Genomic DNA, 20,246 nt, shown 5'->3' with positions numbered 1-20,246 from the left:
TTCCTGATACTCATATTTCCTGAAAACCTGAGGAGACCGGACCCGCCCACGAGGAGGCACAGTTCTCGGCGCGCGCACATCCAGCTGCAGGATTCATGTCGAGTTTTAACCGTAGACATATTCAACAGCACTGGTTTTAACCGTAGACATATTCAACAGCACTGGTTTTAACTATAGACATATTCAACAGCACTGGTTTTAACCATAGACATATTCAACAGCACTGGTTTTAACTATAGACATATTCAACAGCACTGGTTTTAACCATAGACATATTCAACAGCACTGGTTTTAACCATAGACATATTCAACAGCACTGGTTTTAACCATAGACATATTCAACAGCACTGGTTTTAACTATAGACATATTCAACAGTACTGGTTTTAACTATAGACATATTCAACAGCACTGGTTTTAACCATAGACATATTCAACAGCACTGGTTTTAACCGTAGACATATTCAACAGCACTGGTTTTAACTATAGACATATTCAACAGCACTGGTTTTAACCATAGACATATTCAACAGCACTGGTTTTAACCATAGACATATTCAACAGCACTGGTTTTAACCATAGACATATTCAACAGCACTGGTTTTAACCATAGACATATTCAACAGCACTGGTTTTAACCATAGACATATTCAACAGCACTGGTTTTAACTATAGACATATTCAACAGCACTGGTTTTAACTATAGACATATTCAACAGTACTGGTTTTAACCATAGACATATTCAACAGCACTGGTTTTAACCATAGACATATTCAACAGCACTGGTTTTAACCATAGACATATTCAACAGCACTGGTTTTAACCATAGACATATTCAACAGCACTGGTTTTAACTATAGACATATTCAACAGTACTGGTTTTAACTATAGACATATTCAACAGCACTGGTTTTAACCGTAGACATATTCAACAGCACTGGTTTTAACCGTAGACATATTCAACAGCACTGGTTTTAACCGTAGACATATTCAACAGTACTGGTTTTAACCGTAGACCTATTCAACAGCACTGGTTTTAACCATAGACATATTCAACAGCACTGGTTTTAACCGTAGACATATTCAACAGCACTGGTTTTAACGATAGACATATTCAACAGCACTGGTTTTAACCGTAGACATATTCAACAGTACTGGTTTTAACCGTAGACATATTCAACAGCACTGGTTTTAACCGTAGACATATTCAACAGCACTGGTTTTAACTATAGACATATTCAACAGCACTGGTTTTAACCATAGACATATTCAACAGCACTGGTTTTAACCGTAGACATATTCAACAGCACTGGTTTTAACCGTAGACATATTCAACAGTACTGGTTTTAACCGTAGACATATTCAACAGCACTGGTTTTAACCATAGACATATTCAACAGCACTGGTTTTAACTATAGACATATTCAACAGCACTGGTTTTAACCGTAGACATATTCAACAGCACTGGTTTTAACCATAGACTGCAGGTTTTAACCGTAGACATATTCAACATATTTTGGATGGGTGGATAAAGTGTTCCATGATTATTTTACGGCAGGTTTGTTGAAGGAAAGAATGGCATAAAGTTTTATTACTGCATGAATTATGCAATAAATAAATATGATGTTGTGCTGGGGGATGCCACTATTGTGGGAATGGGCATTTTAAAATAACAGGATCATATTTCCAAACCATTCATGTCACCCCTTATATGCTCTCCTGACATTAAAATCTATCTTAAATATGACTTCTTGTGTTGAATTACACTGCTCTTTAGTCTCTCTCTCTCTCTTTAGTCTCTCTCTCTCTCTTTAGTGGCAAGATTTTTTTTTTCTGCCTTTCCTCTCTAGGTCTTATATCTTTTCTAGCTGCAATGATCTTGTTTATGTATTGTGTTATGTAATCAACCATAAATACACCGAAGATGTTTTAATGTATTGTCAAGACACTGTGTCTTAATTAGTTTTCTAACTATTTTTTAATGCAGATGTTACAGGCCTAATTTTAAGGTGGATCTGGGGGTAGATGTATGAAGACTGAGATTTTTAGACCAACCAATGTCTCAATTTCATGCAGTTTAAAATTCCTGTTAAAACTAAACAGCAACAACAAATCATCTTAAAAGTGAAAATAATCAGTCTGCTATTTAAGATTTTCTAACTTTGCAGCACCATTGTTGATCCAACAAATGCTGTGTTTGGAGAAGATGTACGTCAGACCTTCCAGAGTGGTGTTTTTAATTTCATCACTTGCTATTCTCGGATGGATTCGTTTTGTATTGTAAAAAACTGAAACCATGACACAACCAACAAGCTTACACTTGACTCATTGGTTAAAACATTTCTGACGTTGCTCTGACGTGATCTTTGAGTACAGATAAATGTTATCTGATTGAAATGTTTGCAAGAAAAAAAGTCTTTCCTGTTTACACAAACAAAAGATGCTGCTTTTAAATCGTCTCCAGTGCACGAGACAGAGGGCTTCAATGGAATTTGTAATGAAAGACCTTTGTTGTCTTATTTAGTTTTGGTTAGTCATGTAAACCTAGTCTGTGGAAATGTCTTAAATGTTGTCCTCGATAACATATTATTACACGTTTCCATTATATTTGTCTTTTCTCTGCCACAAGCAGTTGGTTTCAGGGGGAACTGTTACCATAGTTCTCAGCAGTTGTCATGACGTCGTTACAGCCTATAATTTTCCAAATATTGATAGCCATCTTTTATTTTATTTTGTCACCTAAATTCCCTTTATATAGCATATTCTGTTAATACTTTTTTTGTGGTTGGTTATTTGCAACTAGTTAAAGTTTTCCTGCAATCTGCCCACTGAGCTGTTAAAATAGCTGTCTGAGGCTGATGTGTTGTTGAAGCTAAATCCTAAATAACTGCTCAAATAATTAGCTAACCAATTCCCAGAACAACAAAAAAGTGAAAATAGTTATGCAATAGACTTTCTCTGCCGACACAAAAGTTTATTGTTTGTTTAATACATAATTAAACAAATGAGTCCAAACACGTCTAAAATTGCACAGTGCCCCTACACCTTTTTTTCCCACTGTATTCAAAGTTCAGTTGTCTTGTCAGATAGGAAACTCTGAGTGTGTCTCTGCTTAAATGCCACCAAGACACATTGTACACTCATTGACACTTGATATTTTGATCATGGATTTGGAGAGTCTGAGCTCAAGGAATTGTGAAAACATTTACCCACACACAAGACATTTAACAAAAATGTTTAAAAGTGTGGTTTTTCTTGTTTCTGTCAGTGCCCCACAGAAACAATACCCTTGCCAGTCATTGCATAATGAAAATTATGGGCAGTCAAATTAAAGCCAGGTGAAATACATTTTTAATCTCTCAACACAAGGGAGGAGGCATGCAGTGTTCATTTTATAACTCAAAGTGATAAGACTCCTGAACAAATGTAACACATAACTTTTAGATTGACTCATTTGTACATACAGTGCATCCAGAAAGTATTCACAGCGCTTCACTTTTTACACATTTTGTTATATTACAGCCTTATTCCAAAATGGATTAAATTAATTTTTTCCCTCAAAATGAATGCAGCAATGTACAGAGACATCCTTGATGAAAACCTTCTCCAGAGCGCTCTGGACCGTAAGACTGGGGCGAAGGTTCATCTTCCAACAGGACAACGACCCGAAGCACACAGCCAAGATAACAAAGGAATGGCTTCGGGACAACTCTGTGAATGGCTTCGGGACAACCAGCCAGAGCCCAGACTTGAACCCGATTGAACATCTCTGGAGAGATGTGAAAATGTCTGTGTACCGACGCTCCCCATCCAACCTGATGGAGCTTGAGAGGTCCTGCAAAGAAGAATGGGAGAAACTGCCCAAGAATAGGTGCCAAGCTTATAGCATCATACTCAAAAATACTTGAGGTTGTAATTTCTGCCAAAGGTGCTTCAACAAAGTATTGAGTAAAGGCTGTGAATACTTATGTACGTGTTATATTTTCGTTGTTTATTTTTAACAGATTTGCAAAAATTTTAAACAAACTATTTTCACCTTGTCATTATGGGATATTGCGTGTAGAATTTTGAGGAAAAAATGAATTTAATAAATTTTGGAATAAGGCTGTAACATAATAATGTGGAAAAAGTGAAGCGCTGTGAATACTTTCCGGATGCACTATAGATTACATTTTTAAATGAGATTTTACAACCATGTGTGTGTGTTTGTGTGTGATTTTCCTCATTGAGAAGTGAGAGTGTGCTCTAATCAAACTCAGATGGAGACAAAGTGGACAGACGCCAAACTAACTATTCCCTCGGCCATTACACCCCACAGTGCTGTGTTCTCAGCTATTTAATGTAGAGTTAACAGACAATAAAAACAATGAACACGGATTATCCCATGCAAATAAAGTCACAGGGGCTCTAAGAAAAGATGGGAATGTTTTTTAGGCTAATTGTGACTGATTTCCTGAGGAAGGGATGGGTTGATTAAAGAGGCTCGTGGTTGTAACAAATGACTCCTGGTGCCAGCTGGTTCACCACACAGTGTCACCACACAGCCCATCACAGAGTACCAGAACTCACTGACAGTCTGAACAATCAACAGTATGTCAATGTTAATGTCACTCAACACCCCTCAGAGTCTGTTTAAAGGCTACAGTAGTTTCTGATTTTTCTTTACTTCCAACTAACGGAAATTAAACTCTGAACACTTGAACAAAACATAATACAACTGCTACTTCTTATACAGATATCGCTGTAGCTGATGTGTATAGCCTAGATAATGCATGATACTGTATGTCATATCTATATTTTAATTTGTTTGTTCTTCTTGGTTATCATGATGTTGTATTGTAGTTTATCAGGTTACTTTATTTACACTAACATTTACCTGTGTGTTATCTATAATGGTTTATTATTTCTTTCCAGGATATGTATTAACATTATGCTTCATTTAATATTAACGTTGAGATTCACCTGTTAACAATAGTTCATAATTAAATAAATAATGAATAGCCTATAATAATATTTTATATTTTCTTGCATGTATTGACTGAATGGTGGATTGTTTGTCCTTCTATGGAACAAAATATATAGACAATGGTTGCAGTCATGTAGTCATCATACTGTCCTCAAATGAAATTAATGTTTTATGATTTTTAATTATTTAATAAAATATTTTTTTCCCCTTGTTTTACTGATGTCAGAGAAGAACGTTCGGGGCAATTAAGGCAAAATATTTTTTCATAAGACATACCGTCCTCAAAATGATTCGTCCTGTTACGCTGCTGGAGCGGTCGGGACGGTCCCGCCCAGTAAGGCTGCATCATCATCCGGTCTGCCAGCCACGATTCGCCGCTGAGGTCACAGCTATCAGCCCTCCCCCTCCACGCACCGGTCGGTCCGGAGCGGTCTGATAAAGACTGGGAACGGAGGGATAACCAGCTCAGTCCGAGCAGCAAAAACACAAGGACACTGACAGAACAACGACTGCAAGATCTCGAGAATTGTTTCATATTTGGTGAGAGCATTTTCTTTTCTTCTCTTCTCTTTTCATTTCTTCTCTTTTCTATTGTTTTAAGAGGATGCTCTCGCGATATAGATCTAAGGCAATGTGTCAGCCTGCACCAACTAGTTTTACTCTGCTTGATCTAAATACAGCCTACACAATTATTGTTTTGGGCTGTAGATTTTGTAGGAAAACCTAATAATTATAGTCATTTTACATTTTGCATGTTTTGTTTTTTATGTGTCAAGCCGAATTTAGGCAACATATGATTACCACATTTGGGTGAGGAGAGTTGTTTTTTTATGTGTCAAGCCGAATTTAGGCAACATTTGATTACCACATTTGGGTGAGGAGATTATTATTATTATTATTATTATTTTTTTTTTTATAAGAAAATACTTTATAACCTTTGACAGGGCACTACCTCTTTAAAATGATGAAGTTATCATGACACAAAGCTTCTCTTTAGTGCTGAAGAGCAAAAAACAACAACAACAAATGAATAACAATAGAAACAATTCAAAGTTTGTATGAAATGTATGCATGAGCCTATATGTGATCATTAGTACAGTTTTTTTCATTTAAAAGTTGACTTAATGTGTGACTTTTCTTTCAATTTCATAATTATGGTCGTTTAACTAATATCCCTGTCATACTGGTTTCACATCAGTCTGTGTGAGGGAGAGAAACTGGTATTTTGCATCACCTTGTGCGTTCACTCATTTGGCATCCCAACACTTTCTCACCCTGACTTCAACAGCTCTCTTTGGATCCACCTCCACCTGTTAAATCTGGTGGGAGTATGAATTCCTCCGCATCCGCTTACACTTTCCATTGCTTTCTCAGAAAGTTGATTGGGGTGATACAAACTCTTTGCATTTCACGCCTACAAATGTTAAAAGAACGTAGGGTGATATCTGCTGCTGTCCTCAGTGTGCATGTGTGTTTTCAAGGAACATCCCATGACACTGGGATTCTTCTCAGTATGTGTGTGTGTCTGTTTTTCCACCTTGAGCCGAGCTGCGCAGGATCACAGATATGCAGGCTCTCATCTCTAATGAGGTGCGTCTCTGCTGGCTCTTGGGAGGATTTCTTCTCCTCCCTCTGAGATTTCCCATCACACTCTGTACTATTGCATGTTGAGATAAAGCAGAGTTTGTAGATATATTATCTGCATTCCCAGCTGTTTGGTCAGCTGGGTTTGTGCCTCACACTTAAGTTTGTGACTCATGGGATTAATGGGTTGGGTTTTAAGTTGATACTAGGTCAAACAGAGGAAGGGTCAGACTGTGGGAACATTGGCCAAAAGATGACGTTGAATCCCTTGAGAGAGAAAACCGCAACACCGGGCTGATGATTTCCGAACAAAAACCCTCTTTGACATCTCCAGTCTGTCTATCTGACTAAATGTCTGAATTGTATCTTCATATAATGGCTTTGATTCTGGTTATAAATCCCATCAATGCCTCCATTTGTCTCTGCAGTCGTGGAAGCCTGATGACTCAGGACTACTCATTCTCTTTCTGCTGACCTGTGGGATTTGATTTCTTCTCCCTTTTCTTGTCCTTCTCTCCTTTCTCTCTGATCTCTCCAGCCTTTCATCATCTTCCACTTAGCTGTCTTGTACTCATTTTGTATCTATCTCTAATGTCAACACCTGCTGTTTTTGGTTTCCTCTTTTGGTTTTACGAGTTTCTGGTTCGTTCTGATAAGGTGTGCACAGAGTCATATTGCACAGAGGCAAGCTGGAGGGTAACAAAGCAGCTCTGTGTTCTGTGGGACTTCACAGAGTCAGATCACAGCTGGTTTATTGAAGCCTGACTGAAATCCCCGAGTAAGGAACGCATAATGCCTTCTAAGTAGCTTACTAATCACCATGACATCACATGTCATAACACATCATCAGCAAACATTTACACACATGCCAACCTCTGAAATTAAGGAAAAACACCCCAACTGAAGCTATCATAAAGGTTTACAAACACCATGAAGTCAGACCGGTTCAGATCATGATATGATGTTCAGATTTACCACTGAAACCCAACCAAGGAGAATGAGAATAGTGTATACAATGCCACAAATGTTGAGCTCTCTAAGAAATACTGTTCAGAAACCAACTAAAGTAATAAAGAAAATTGATCTGTAAAGGTGCAACAATGCTGACTGTAAAAGTGTTTCCTGTGCTAGTTCCTCTTTGGGTCCCAGTGTGTGCACTCCACCCACTTTAAGTACTTTATTAAGTATCAGTTCTGATGTGTGCATAGATAAGAGATAGGAGAAGTCACCTCAGAGATGCTTTAAAGTGCAAACTATAATTTGAACTTCACAGGGAGGTGCAGCTATGTTCCTGCACCTGGTCTATCTATTCTCACTTTGATATTTTTGCTCTTGTTACTGGAAAACAAGAATGTGCAACCTTTGCAACCTCAGCGCACCATCCTCATCACACGTCCATGCTAATGGTCCGGTGAACTCACCTCTAACATGTCAAAGGTTGTGGTCAGCTCTTATAACCAGTTCCTCTAAATACACTAAAACGACACGATACCAGGAAAGTTTTCTCTCAGTTGTGTATGTTTGTGAGTGTGTGTGTGTTTGTTTGTGTGTGTGTGCCTGTGTTTATGCTGAATGTGTGTGCAGTACAAACGTGCTGCGCTGTGCTGTGCTCTTAAACCTTGTGTTGTGACTCACTGTCTAGCTGCTGCTACTCCAAAGATGTTTTCATTTCTTCCATTCATATTTGACCCACTAACTCGGGGGAACCACACTCTCCTCAGGCTGCATACTTGGTTGTACATGTTCCAACCATTAACAGATTGGGTGTAACAGAGAAATGCTTTAACCCTATCAGTGCCAGTGGGACGCTGGTGTTTCACTCACGTTTTAAGACTAGCTCATCCACTGATCTCTATCTTGTTGTGAACATATCAACAGAGATGGGCCGTATGAGCCAAAGGAGCAGTTACAGATATTATGGTCATCCAAGAAGCATGTGCACATGTTTGATTGTGTCCCATCCTTGTCCTTATCTTTTTTTTTTGATATGTACCATTGATACTGCTTTATACAGGGTAGGCCCAGAGGGTCAAGGGGCATCAGGGTAGGTATAGTCAAAGCAATGGAGTGGGAACAGCGGAAAAACACTCAGGGATCAGGGGAGGGTCAAGGACAAAGTTTACAACACCCAAAGTGCACTTCAGGAAGCTGTAAAGAGTTTACTTGTTTTATGTATCATTTATCATTGAGAATGCTCTTTTAGGCAGGTTTTGACCCTTAGACAGGTAAATGTGTTTTGTATATATTTTCCCTCTTTTTTTTCATTAGTTACAAGGTTGTTGTAAGGCCATAGTGGCTGCCAGATACACCAAAAACCTCACAGTTCGGTTATTGATTAGTTTGGTTCCTGCTCTGTAATGAAGTGTCATATCTGATACTAATTAGGGTAATACAATTTTGTTTTTAGTAAAAAATTTCCAGCTGGATTTAAATCCTGTGTCCAAAAAAAAATACATGGAGGCAAAAAAAAAGATTTTGTGAGTCATAAATGTAACAGAAAAATAGTTTTGTGTCAAAAACTCTGAGCTGATCACCTATAGGAGTTTTACAAGAATTTAAACATGACTTGTGTGTTGTGTTGTGTGCATTGTTGATTTTGTGTGAACATGTCTGCTCATAAAACTTGCAAAACAGACCACAAAAACCAGCTCAAACACAGGCCAGTTGCATTGTGGGATTGAAAAAGGAGCAGTGTTGATGTACACCAAGTTGGACCTCTGTGTGTCAGATAGACTTTTAAAAAGGGTGGGATGCACATATGTTCATGTCTGATGTGTGTGTTTTCTTGTGCGTGTGTGTGTGTTGATATGTATGCACGTTTCCGAAATGCACGGGGGCCTGTACTGGCAAAGTTGTAGCAGGAAACACATGTTTTTAGCTGACAGGGCTGCATGGAGAGAGGGGTGACTGAACAGAGCCGAACAGCTGCACAAAGGAAACAAAAAGGAAACTGGTGTGTTGTTGTCGCCCTGCCAGTGAGGCTCCGTTGAGGGGGGGGGGGGGTAAAAAAACACAGGACGATGGGGTTTTTATGTGTTTGAGGCAAGGACAGCTACCAAGGGACCTGTCCTCTTAATGGTGAGTGTGAGAATTCAGGTTTGTGTTTTCTAAGTTAAATCCTTTTAGGGAGTCTTTGTTCAGAAGAACAATGAACAGAATAAACAGTAAATCTTTGTGTGTTGATTAGCTCCACGTTCCTGAGCACTTTGTGTGTGTGGGGGGGAGTTTGTACATGTGTGCGTCTGTGGCTTCCAGCGTCGCTGTTTTACCACTAATATATCAAAACACACCGCTGTTTTCTATTAGCTCAGTCAGCCACAGAAGGTGAGTCAGTGGAGAACCAGCCGAGACAGAAATGGCCTATATGCAGACAGCTATTGCTGTGACATTGCTGTGTCTGGGTCCTTGCATGTTTGTGTCTGCATGAAGATGTTTTGTACAGTTATTTTTAAAACAACTTGGAAGTTCTTTATAGAGATAATTTTTACTTTTCATCCCTCATTGTTTCATCTTTGCCATTTTGCCTTCTGCTCCTTCCCCTTTTTTTTGTGACTCATGTTTACTCACTTTATTGTGGAGCAGCAGACACTCTCCTTGCTGCACAGTATGACTCCTTTATACCAGAGAAGAACGGGTCTGATATCAAACCTCTTTTTCTAAAGAATATGAAAAGGGAAATATAAGTTGGGTTACTTTTTCTTGCTCTAGACTTCCCTTTTGTTTCCTTCTACTTCCCTTTAAAGTCACTTTCATCTCCTGCAGCTGCTGTTTTGCTCTGCTGGAGGCGGATGGCTGTCAGGATGGTGCAGAAACCTTCTTCCGTGCATGCTGCCTTTCATTGCTCCAGGGTTGTCCAGATTGTGTTGTTTGATGTGGTTGTCGCTGGTTTATTTTGGGCTAAGAGAAAAGACAATCTGCTTCTTGTTTATTCCTAGAGGGAAAGAAAAAGATGAATAATGATGATAAATGGATTGGTTATGGTATGTTGAGTGTAAATAGATTGAAGGTGGGGGCTCAGAGGAGGAATGTAGGAAGATAACAAATCAGGGAAATTAACTTAAAGTGTACAACAAACCCATTCAACTCATGTGAGACTGACTTTCACAGGCTGTTAAAATTTTCCTGCCTGAGTCAAGAAGTCAGCTCAACTTAAAGAAACTAGAAGCGACCTCTAGGGTTCCACAAATACCCCACCTTGCCCACCCTTTCCTCCCCAGTTGTCTCGCTCAGTAGCAGGCGGAGGGATGGAGGAAGGAAGCTGAGCAGAGAAACAGTACAGCTGGGAGTCTGGTGACCAGTGTTCATCATTTTCCTGCAATTGTTGGCTCTGTATTGATGACAAATTTATGAAAAAGATAAACATACAACAGTGAACTCCCCGCTGAGACTTTTCATGTCAGTTTGTCACCACACTGTACAGAACGTTTTATATTTTCTTTAGACAACAGACATGAACATACATTTCATTTTTTAAGAGAATGAAGGAAAGGAAGTGCTCAGTATTTACAGTTTCAAGTGTTGATTATTTAAAACTTTTTCATGACTTAATACTTGTTCTTTTTGTCTATAGCACTGTTAAAATGTTTAATAAAAGCACGTCATCGCTAATCTCTGCAAATCCACTACTAAAGGCCAGTTAGTCTAAAGATCATTGCAGCTCTGGTCTTTGTCACCCATTCATTGCTCAATTATCTTCATATAAACCAAATTCATTTATAAAATCTATTGTCAAATATCTCTAATGCGTGTTTATTTTCTGCTTTCAGCTAACTGAAGACCACCTGAAAAGCCATGACCAGAACACTTGAACTATTTATTCTCCTCTCTGCTCTCTGCTGCTGTCTAGCGAACAATGTAAGTACTACAAGGTGGTACCGTGAACGATTTCTTGTTTTAATCCTAAAACAGATTCTGCATTAATAAGGGCCTATCTGAATACATTCCAGTTCCTGTGTTTCATAATCCACCTGAGCAAGCATAGTGTGTTTTTTTGCATGGCGCTGCAGTTTTAAACTGACAGGTTTGAATTCAACTTCTGAACAGCAACGTTTTAAACACAAAAACCTACTTTTAAGAATAATGATTAAGTTGTTTTTCATTCTAACTGTTTGACTTTGAAACCATATAGCTAATAGGCTCACTGATGTCTTGCAGCCAACTCTAAAATGTTATTCATTGGAGCTCTACAGCATCCAACAACAATTTATATTTGACTAAAATGATGGATTCTGTATGTGAAGCAATTTTCAAGTAAAATTTTTTCTGTATCTTAAGGAAATGAAGTAAATGTATTGACTGTCAGTCAATGTCTCTGTCTCTGTGTTGACCGTATCTTTCCTGTTGCAGGCGCTGCTCCGCGCTAAGAGAGGGACTCGTTTTTACAGAGGTGAGCCTGACAGGCAGCCAGCTAGACGGACGCTTTTCATTATTCATGTCCAGAAGTCTTCACCTTCCTTTGACTCATCCTGTGAGCCCCATCACACTTTTGTTTCTGTTCATTAATCACACCATCAGCATCATATGTCTTTTGATTCTCTGTTGTCAATCATGTGTTTGTGTGCTTGTGTTTTTGTACCTTCATGTTTGTACTATTGTCACAATTATCATGTTTTCTGTGTGCCCCCATGTTTGATGGGCTTTACACTTATGTTTGTGTTTGTGTGTGTGTGTTTCTTCAGTACTGTGTGTGGATAGTGAGACGTCTGCAGTGCGTAGTTATGGGGACACTTGGCTGCGATGGAGGGGACAGCGTGTGGAGTATTGCCATTGTGCATTGAGAGGACGAGAGCGTTGTCATATTGTACCCATCATTAGTGAGTGTGACATGGATGCACAGATGCACAAACACAAATATACTGTCCGACTTACTCGTCTTATTTTCCTGTCTCTATCAGACTTTTTTTTAGTTTCCAATGAACCGAATTTGACCTTCTGTTTGTTCATTTTCCGTCAGTCTTCTCGTCTTCCCCGACTGACCTCTCTGTTTTTCATTGTAACTTCACCTTACCTCTAACTTGCTGTTATAACCTCAGATGATTATTTTTTTGTTGGCTAGCCTCGCTCCTGCGTCCAAATCCCTGTTATTTCAGGGCATCCAAATGAAGAGCTGTTGACTTTCTGTGTTTCTGTGTGGGTGTAGTTTAGTCTGAGATTATTTGAAATACTCTCACCATGCCAGCGCTCGTGCGCATTTTCACCCCCATTGACGAACTGTGAAGCATGATTACCCCTCCCTCAGACAAATTACTACCACATTTTTACATCTGTGAGCTCATACCACTGGGAGGGAGTGGACTTCTGTTATTCTGAGTCTTTAGGAAATGTTGAAATAATAAATGAAAAACTGGAGTGCAGATGGCGTAAAACCAGTTCAGCTCTAGAAAGAAATCCTTGGCATGAAATTATATTTTAGAAGAGACGATATGATGATGTTTGCTACAAGTAAGAGGAGAGTCAGGATAAACCATTCTCACAGAATTTTGTCGACTGCTTAATGACGCACAAGGCCAAACCCACAATTTGAATTCTCTGTAAACACACATAGTCACATTCAATCAACTATATTGAGATTTTTCAAACTGTTAGTGTGCCAAAGAACTGGGTGACGTGTGACTGAGTAAACTGTTCTCCGTCTGCTCTTCCAGACTGCTACGTGTCTCAGTGCTACAACGGAGGAACCTGCAAGGAGGCCGTGTACACTTCAAACTACATTTGCCAGTGTCCCCCAGGCTTCAGCGGGAATCAGTGTGAGATCAGTAAGTAGTCAAGAAACAACAAGGGACACGTGATCACATGTATGACACATGTTTATCACATGTTGTAACACATGATAACATGGGGAAAATATGTGGGAAAGTTTTCACATGGGGTTCACACATTACACCGTGAAAAGATTCCAAAACCACCTGTTTCAAAAGGGCAGAATACAAATTTCACATGTGCGCAATCACATGTGATCACATCAGTTTTTGCATGTGAAATTCACATGTTTTTTTTGTAAGGGCTGTAACCTGTCATGGTTTTTTTTTTTTTCATTAATTAACCTTTTAAATCTGTAAAATGATGAAAAGTTTTACATTTTTTAAATTATATTTCAAATAATTATATTTTCATTGTAATTGTTGAAGTCTCCAAAGTCTTGCTTTGACCAACACACAGTCCATAACCAGAATATTCAGTTTACAACCATATAAAACAGAGTAAAGCAGCAACTCTTAAATGTGGAAAACCTGCTCCCAAGGAATAGTTCCTGATTAATTTTAATTGATCTACCAATCATTTAATTGATTTCCCATTTCCTCTCTCCATTAATCTTTAATTTAGCCTTCATGTAGCAACAGGTACAATCTGACAGTTCTAGGATGTCTGTCATTTGTATGTTTGTTTGTTTGTTTTTTACGTTGAAGCTGCAGTAAATCTGCCATGTCCATAAACAGATTGCCTGTGACACAACGCTAATTAAAACTTGTTAGTGACTCTTGATAAGGTCACAGTCTGACTGGGTGATTCATACAGTTTGGTGTCATGGGCCTGTGGTTTGCAGAGAATAAGAAAGCATCATAAATGATGGAAAGACATTCTGGGATATGAATGTTTTTGTTTCTATGGGTGACTTTTGGTGTCTTTAGGGACACCCCGCCCTCTCAGTGGGATAATTACGCGAGCACTAGTGGTCACATCCAAGTGATTATACCAAAAGAATGACAAGTTAATAAGGCCAGACGGTAAATCTAATCACATTTACGATCATCATAGTTTATGTTTGGTCATTTCTTTTAAACCACTAATTGGAAAACTACAATATAAATGCTATTAGGACACAAGCTGTGAGTTTAATGTCTTATATAAGAAATAACATAATTTGTCCAAAAGGTTTTGAATGGCCTAAGTTTTTCCAGATCCAATAAAAATACTTTATTGTGTCAGAATAAATGAATTAAGTCAGTTATTGGGGTGATATCAGGCTCATATATAACTGTGCCTATAACCAGTTTCTATGTTTTGATTTTCCAACAGGCAACAATGAGAAGTGTGTTGTGGGGACAGGCGAAGGCTATCGTGGCACATGGAGTACCAGCCATTCAAGAGCAGAGTGCATCAACTGGAACTCCACGTCTCTCAGAGGACGGAGGTTCACAGCCAGAAAAGTAGACGCCAGTAGTCTCGGACTGGGAAATCATAATTTTTGCAGGTATGTGTGCCGCAGCATCTGTAGGAAAACTGGCCAAATTCAAATGATAAATTTGTCCCACAAGTTAAATCAAGGCTGGGCGTATCATACTAAATAGTGCAGAAATGATGCACTTAGCCCTGTTTACTGGCATTTCATTTAAATCATTAATCAATATGACCGTGTTGGTGAAAATATCTCTAGAGCAATAAATGAAACAAAGTTTACAAGGTCTCAGAGGCAGGCAGAGTTTGGTATCAGGTAGGGTATCACAACAAGTTAAGGGGGCAAACAGGCAAGAAGGCAAAAGTCCAAAGAGCCGGCAAGAAGCATCCAAAAAGGCTCAAACACTACGACTCAGACAATTGTTGTAATTAAGGTGCCGACTATAAACACTCACCACCTCTGTCTCTCTCTGCCTTTCCTATTATATGTTTACTATAGGCTATCCACTAGTTATAAAATGCCTCCAAGATGTTTTCCTTAACTTTTATTTTGCCCCTCAGGAACCCTGACAATGACAGCACTCCCTGGTGTTACATCTACAAAGGCACTCAGATTGTCTGGGAGTTGTGTACCTTGCCCAAATGTCCAGAAGGTACGCATTTACAAAAAAAGAAAAACATCAACCAAAAACATATTACTGAGCTGAAATATTATTGATGAAACACTTACACACTTCTTTTTGTTTTGGAGCAGATAAGTACAAAGAATGTGTGCTGGGTTCTGGTCAGTCATATAGAGGCACGACATCTGTCACTAAGAGCGGCTCTCGCTGTCTCCCGTGGGACTCGCCTGCTGTCAAGCGCAAACACAACAATGCTTGGAGATCAGATGCATTTGAGCTGGGGCTGAGCAGCCACAGCTTCTGCAGGTAGAGATGCCAGCACACACTGTATATGGTAAACCTCCTTTGCGTGTAGAAATATCATAAATATCATAATGACATTTCTCTCTTTCTTGATCCAATAGGAACCCAGACGGTGATGCAGGTCCATGGTGTCATACCTACAAAAACATGCAGCTGACCTGGGAGCTATGTGACGTACCTAAATGCTGTGAGTTCCCCTTTTTCTCCATGATTTGTTTTTTAAGCTAAGATTGAAGAGAGATCATCAAGACTGATGGTAGAAGTTCATTCAGTTTGGAAACTAAAACAATACTTAAAGCCACGTGCTACTCGGCTAACTATACGTTTCCTTTTTACAGCAAGACGTCCATCTGTCATCACCACTGTTCGTCCACGTGCTCCCACCACTGGTAACAATAACAGAGGTAGGACATCTTCACATCCAATGGAAATGACCTCAAACTCAACCCAGAATCCGCTCTAGTACATGGTGTGTAGTAATTTTACACTTATTTAACCATCAACCCTGCAATCTGTCCCCTCTGCAGCCACATGTGGCCAGCGTTTAGACAACTCCCTGAATCGCCCGTCGTTCCGCATGTTTGGGGGCAGAGAGAGCGACATCACGGAGCAGCCGTGGCAGGCGGCCATCAACGTGTACCAGGCCCGTCTCAGAAACCACTTCCACCGGTGTGGAGGAGTCCTCATTGACTCCTGCTGGGTCCTTTCTGCTGCACACTGCTTCGAGGACAAGTAGGAATGACTTTCAGATTTATCACATACACACAAACACACATGCAAAGTACATAACTTGTTTTCCATGCAACATGCAAACATATCCCCTCATATCTTTTTCAGGGATAAAGCAGAAAAATTGGAAGTAATTTTGGGAAGAACGTTTCGGAAACAGAACTCCAGCAGCGAGCAGATATTCAAGGTCGAGAAGTACTGGATCCACGAGAAATTTGACAATGAAACATTTGACAATGACATTGGTGAGGGAACATTTCATATAAGAAACAATAATGTTATAGTATTTCTTTTGTTGACATCATCAAGAAGTTGATAATTTGATGTTTATGACTAAGGTTGTAGTGGGTGGTGGTGTACTGGATGGCATTATATTCCAAAGTGTTCCTAAAATATCACTAAAATAACACTGACTTTAATGTGTCAAGGTTTTAGAGTTAATGATGAAAACAGAATGATTTGCTTTCATGTTTTCCCCCGGCAGTGATAATATGGAAGCTTAAGTGGGCAGCAAAGGCTTGTTAAAACTTTAAATCATCCCTCAGAGTCTTCGTCCCTCATTTTCCCTGTCCATTATCCTGACTTTCCTCTGGTCACTTTCCATCCGCAGCTATTTTGAAGCTGAAAACGGACATTGGCATCTGTGCTGTAAACTCTCTTGAGGTTCATCCGGTGTGTCTCCCTGAAAGTGGGCTGGTGCTGGCCGACTGGACCGAGTGTGAAATCTCCGGCTACGGAAAAGATTCAGAATGTGAGCAAGCTTCACAACTAATTGAAAGCTTTTTCCATTTTTTGCATGGCTATTATTGTTGCTAATGTGTTTCATTAGTTGGTGACACTTCAATGACTGACTTTCAGAGGGCATTGAAAGCATGCTTTTCCATAAACCTGTAATGGGTTTATTTGTGGAAAGTAAATGCTGAAGTATTAATTTAAACTCTCTTTCCACAGTTGCTGCCCAGTTCTCCGAGCGTGTTAAGAGAGGATACGTGCGTCTGTGGCCCAAGGAGCGCTGCGTCCCAGATGTGCTGTCAGGACGCACAGTTACCTCCAACATGCTGTGTGCAGGTGACACCCGAGGCCTGGACGATGCATGCAAGGTGAGGACGCCTGGTTTTTACACTTCACCTCCTCATTGAATCTGCGTTACGTTACTCAGTCTCATTATTTCTTTACTCTCCATTTTGCACCACAGGGAGACTCTGGTGGCCCGCTCGTCTGCCGAAACAACAACAGGATGACTCTGATGGGCGTGATCAGCTGGGGCGATGGGTGCGGGCAGAGGGACAAGCCCGGGGTCTACACTCGCGTCACCCATTACATCGACTGGATCAACAGCAAAATCAAAGCGAACCCCGTCTAAAGTAAGAGAGACTGCAAAGACGATGTTGGACGACCATACCCACAAACACAGTGGGTGAAACAGCTAACGCAGATATGTTTATCATTCAGAAGATAGACAGAGAGATCCACGGGACTCGGATTCTGTTGAGAACTTGTTTATCTGTGGATCTAAATCTAAGCACAAGGACGTTTTTAGGTCAGCAGGACCCACAATCAGGGGTTTTAGTGCTCGATGTAGCTCGTCCTCAGGTTTTCTGTTCCTTACTGTGTTTAATGTGACTGGATCTATACAGATAGAAACAGAGAACCAACTCTTTTCCTCATTCTGGGCCATCTTTTGAACCCAATAATAGTCTTTGTCTTTTTAATGCTTACAAAGTTTCATGTCTTCTCAGTATTGCCTTCACCAAACCAACAGAAAAAATACGACTTTCTTCTGCTCTTTGTGGCTGGCTTTATGCTGGTTCATACAGAGAAGTCACAGTGGCAGACTTCAGATCAGTAGCACTTTCAATCCAAAAAAGCCTTCGCTCAACATGGACATTTACTTTGCACACTGCAGTGAATCACACAGGGATATGTGGGCATTTTTTAAAGTCTTGTGTCAAGCTTGAGACTTGACTTGTAGATATAAGGCTATAGTGTCTTTATTAGTTTAATGGAAAATGTTCTGCATTTAAAGATGATGGGTCTCAGACCTTCATCCAAACTACAAACCTGATCTGCTGGTTCAGATTCTGCTTGTTTTGCTTGTTGTCATGAGGACAGTTTTGGACAGGTGGAAGCAGGAAGCTGTGAGTTACTCAATCCATTCAACAAACTTATATTCTCAAGCTTCACAAAACAGGAAGAATAAAACCTGTTTCATGCCAGATTTCCAGAGCATTTCTCCACCAGACACCTGGGTTGAGCCCAGCATGTAGAGTATGTAACATGTATATTTTCTGATAATTAATTTTATATTGAAATGTACTTTTTTGTGTTCTACATTAAACTGCTTATTGACTGCAAAGTTTAACCTCCTCAACAGACTCACTTTTTCCTGTGTTCGACTCTCGATGGAAACCGAGCTTTGGATGTTTTGTACTATGTTAATATTTATATGTGTTTTACACTGTTATGTCAAAACTTTTTTATGTTATGTTACATGTATGTGTACAGTAGCTTAATAATTTATTGTCACTATTGTTATTATAACCACATCTGGTAACATACTCCTTTGTCAATAAATACTATTTGGAATAAACTGTCTTATGCTTCCTGACTTTCTCAAAAATAATTATTGATGCAGTGAGTCTGACAACACTGACATTTCTAAGTAATTCAGGATGAGAACATTGTGCAGAGATGAATAATAACAATATCACATATTTTGGTGTTTTTGATACCTGCAGTTTTTATAGCTCTGCGACATCGATATCCACAGCCGGAGGCGTTGTGTTTTCAGGTTGTCTGTTCTTTTCTTGTGAACGCAATATCTCTGGATGGAATTTCTTGGGACCAAAGATAAAGAATAATTAAATTATGGTGGTCAAAAGTTACAGTGACCTCCCACTCGTCCAACTCGTTTGAATGTTGATATCTTAAGAAGGCCTTGAGAGAATTTCTTCAAATTTAGCATAAACGTTCTTTGACTCAAAGATGAACTGAAAATATTTTATCCATCCTATTATTGTGAACTCCATACATCAGACTTACCTTCAGGGAACTTCTTCAAACTTGGCACTCACGAGTGAACTGATTACATTTTGGTCAAAGGTAAAAGGTCACTGTTACCTCATGCCCATCCTTGTCTTGTGAATGTGAAGCCATAATTTAGGAACAGAAGGGGAGATTGTGACCCCATTTTTCATTTCGTCAGATACAGAATTGGTGACACTAATCTTGACTGTCCACATTGAAACTGTGGTGATTGTATAGATCTTCTGTGCTGTCGGGTTAAAGGTGTGAGTGAAGCAACATCTATATTTGATTCATTGTCTACTGTCAATCAGCTGTATAGGCCAAAAATGTGAACACAGGGATTCCTTCAAAGTCTCAGACATGGACGTTAACTGCAACTTGATGAGTTGGTAGAGTTTAACAATGATGAGGCAGTAATTGTAGTTTACTTATGAATGAATGCAGTCTAATACAGCAGTCCTATAATCAACCCTACTTTCATGAAGATCACTTTTTTTAGAGAGGTGTTGATGTTTTGCATCTGTTTTTTTACAGCTGCTACTTCATTTTGGAGGCTGCAGTTTGTTTTCAATTATATAAGTGCAATAAACTGTTTGTTTGTTCCTGCTAAATTGTTGTAGTTTTAAAGGTGTAAATTACAGTAAGCTCTTTTTGAGTTCTTTGCCATCTGATCATCAGTGTTGCTTAACTACTTAATTATAAGAAAAAACTTCCTTGACATGTATTTGATTTAAAAGTTCATATTTAATTTTCACTTTTGATAGCACAATGGATACAAAGAAGTTTATTTTCCAGTTGCAGATAATGATACCACATTCAGTTGGCTAGATGACCATTAAGAGGGTGCAGTAGGGAATTTTGGAGCCATGTGTAGTGCAGCAATTCATTTAAAGGCAGACA

At 39.3% G+C, this 20,246-nt stretch overlaps 1 protein-coding gene across 4 annotated transcripts; it reads left to right on the top strand.

Moving 5' to 3' along the window:
• Window positions 1–5,414: 5,414 nt before the first annotated feature.
• plat (plasminogen activator, tissue) lies at window positions 5,415–18,909 on the top strand. Of its 4 annotated transcripts, none has more exons than XM_069138961.1 (15): window positions 5,415–5,505; window positions 11,316–11,403; window positions 11,896–11,935; window positions 12,228–12,362; window positions 13,194–13,304; window positions 14,566–14,740; window positions 15,226–15,317; window positions 15,419–15,593; window positions 15,692–15,777; window positions 15,929–15,994; window positions 16,118–16,322; window positions 16,428–16,564; window positions 16,930–17,070; window positions 17,271–17,419; window positions 17,515–18,909. In XM_069138961.1, exons 2-15 carry the CDS (start codon window positions 11,341–11,343, stop codon window positions 17,680–17,682), a joined length of 1,743 nt encoding a protein of 580 aa, XP_068995062.1. In that variant the 5' UTR covers window positions 5,415–5,505; window positions 11,316–11,340; the 3' UTR covers window positions 17,683–18,909. The 4 variants fall into 4 exon arrangements, with proteins under 4 accessions (XP_068995062.1, XP_068995059.1, XP_068995063.1 ...); XM_069138958.1 differs by having other exon boundaries at window positions 11,896–12,016; XM_069138960.1 differs by lacking the exon at window positions 5,415–5,505 and adding an exon at window positions 9,562–9,627 and having other exon boundaries at window positions 11,896–12,016.
• The last annotated feature ends 1,337 nt before the right edge of the window (window positions 18,910–20,246 follow it).

Source organism: Embiotoca jacksoni, unplaced genomic scaffold (assembly GCF_022577435.1).
Source record: "Embiotoca jacksoni isolate LCO1_2020_lvr unplaced genomic scaffold, fEmbJac1.0.p SCAF_8, whole genome shotgun sequence".
Classification (NCBI taxonomy): domain Eukaryota; kingdom Metazoa; phylum Chordata; class Actinopteri; family Embiotocidae; genus Embiotoca; species Embiotoca jacksoni.
This window is presented reverse-complemented; position numbering and strand designations above follow the sequence as displayed.

Coding starts and splice junctions, on each gene's coding strand:
- plat (XM_069138958.1), top strand. CDS start 11,341: ATGACCAGAACACTTGAACTATTTATTCTCCTCTCTGCTCTCTGCTGC. Junction 12,363..13,193: donor TCATATTGTACCCATCATTA/GTGAGTGTGACA, acceptor CTGCTCTTCCAG/ACTGCTACGTGTCTCAGTGC. Junction 16,565..16,929: donor AACATTTGACAATGACATTG/GTGAGGGAACAT, acceptor TTCCATCCGCAG/CTATTTTGAAGCTGAAAACG.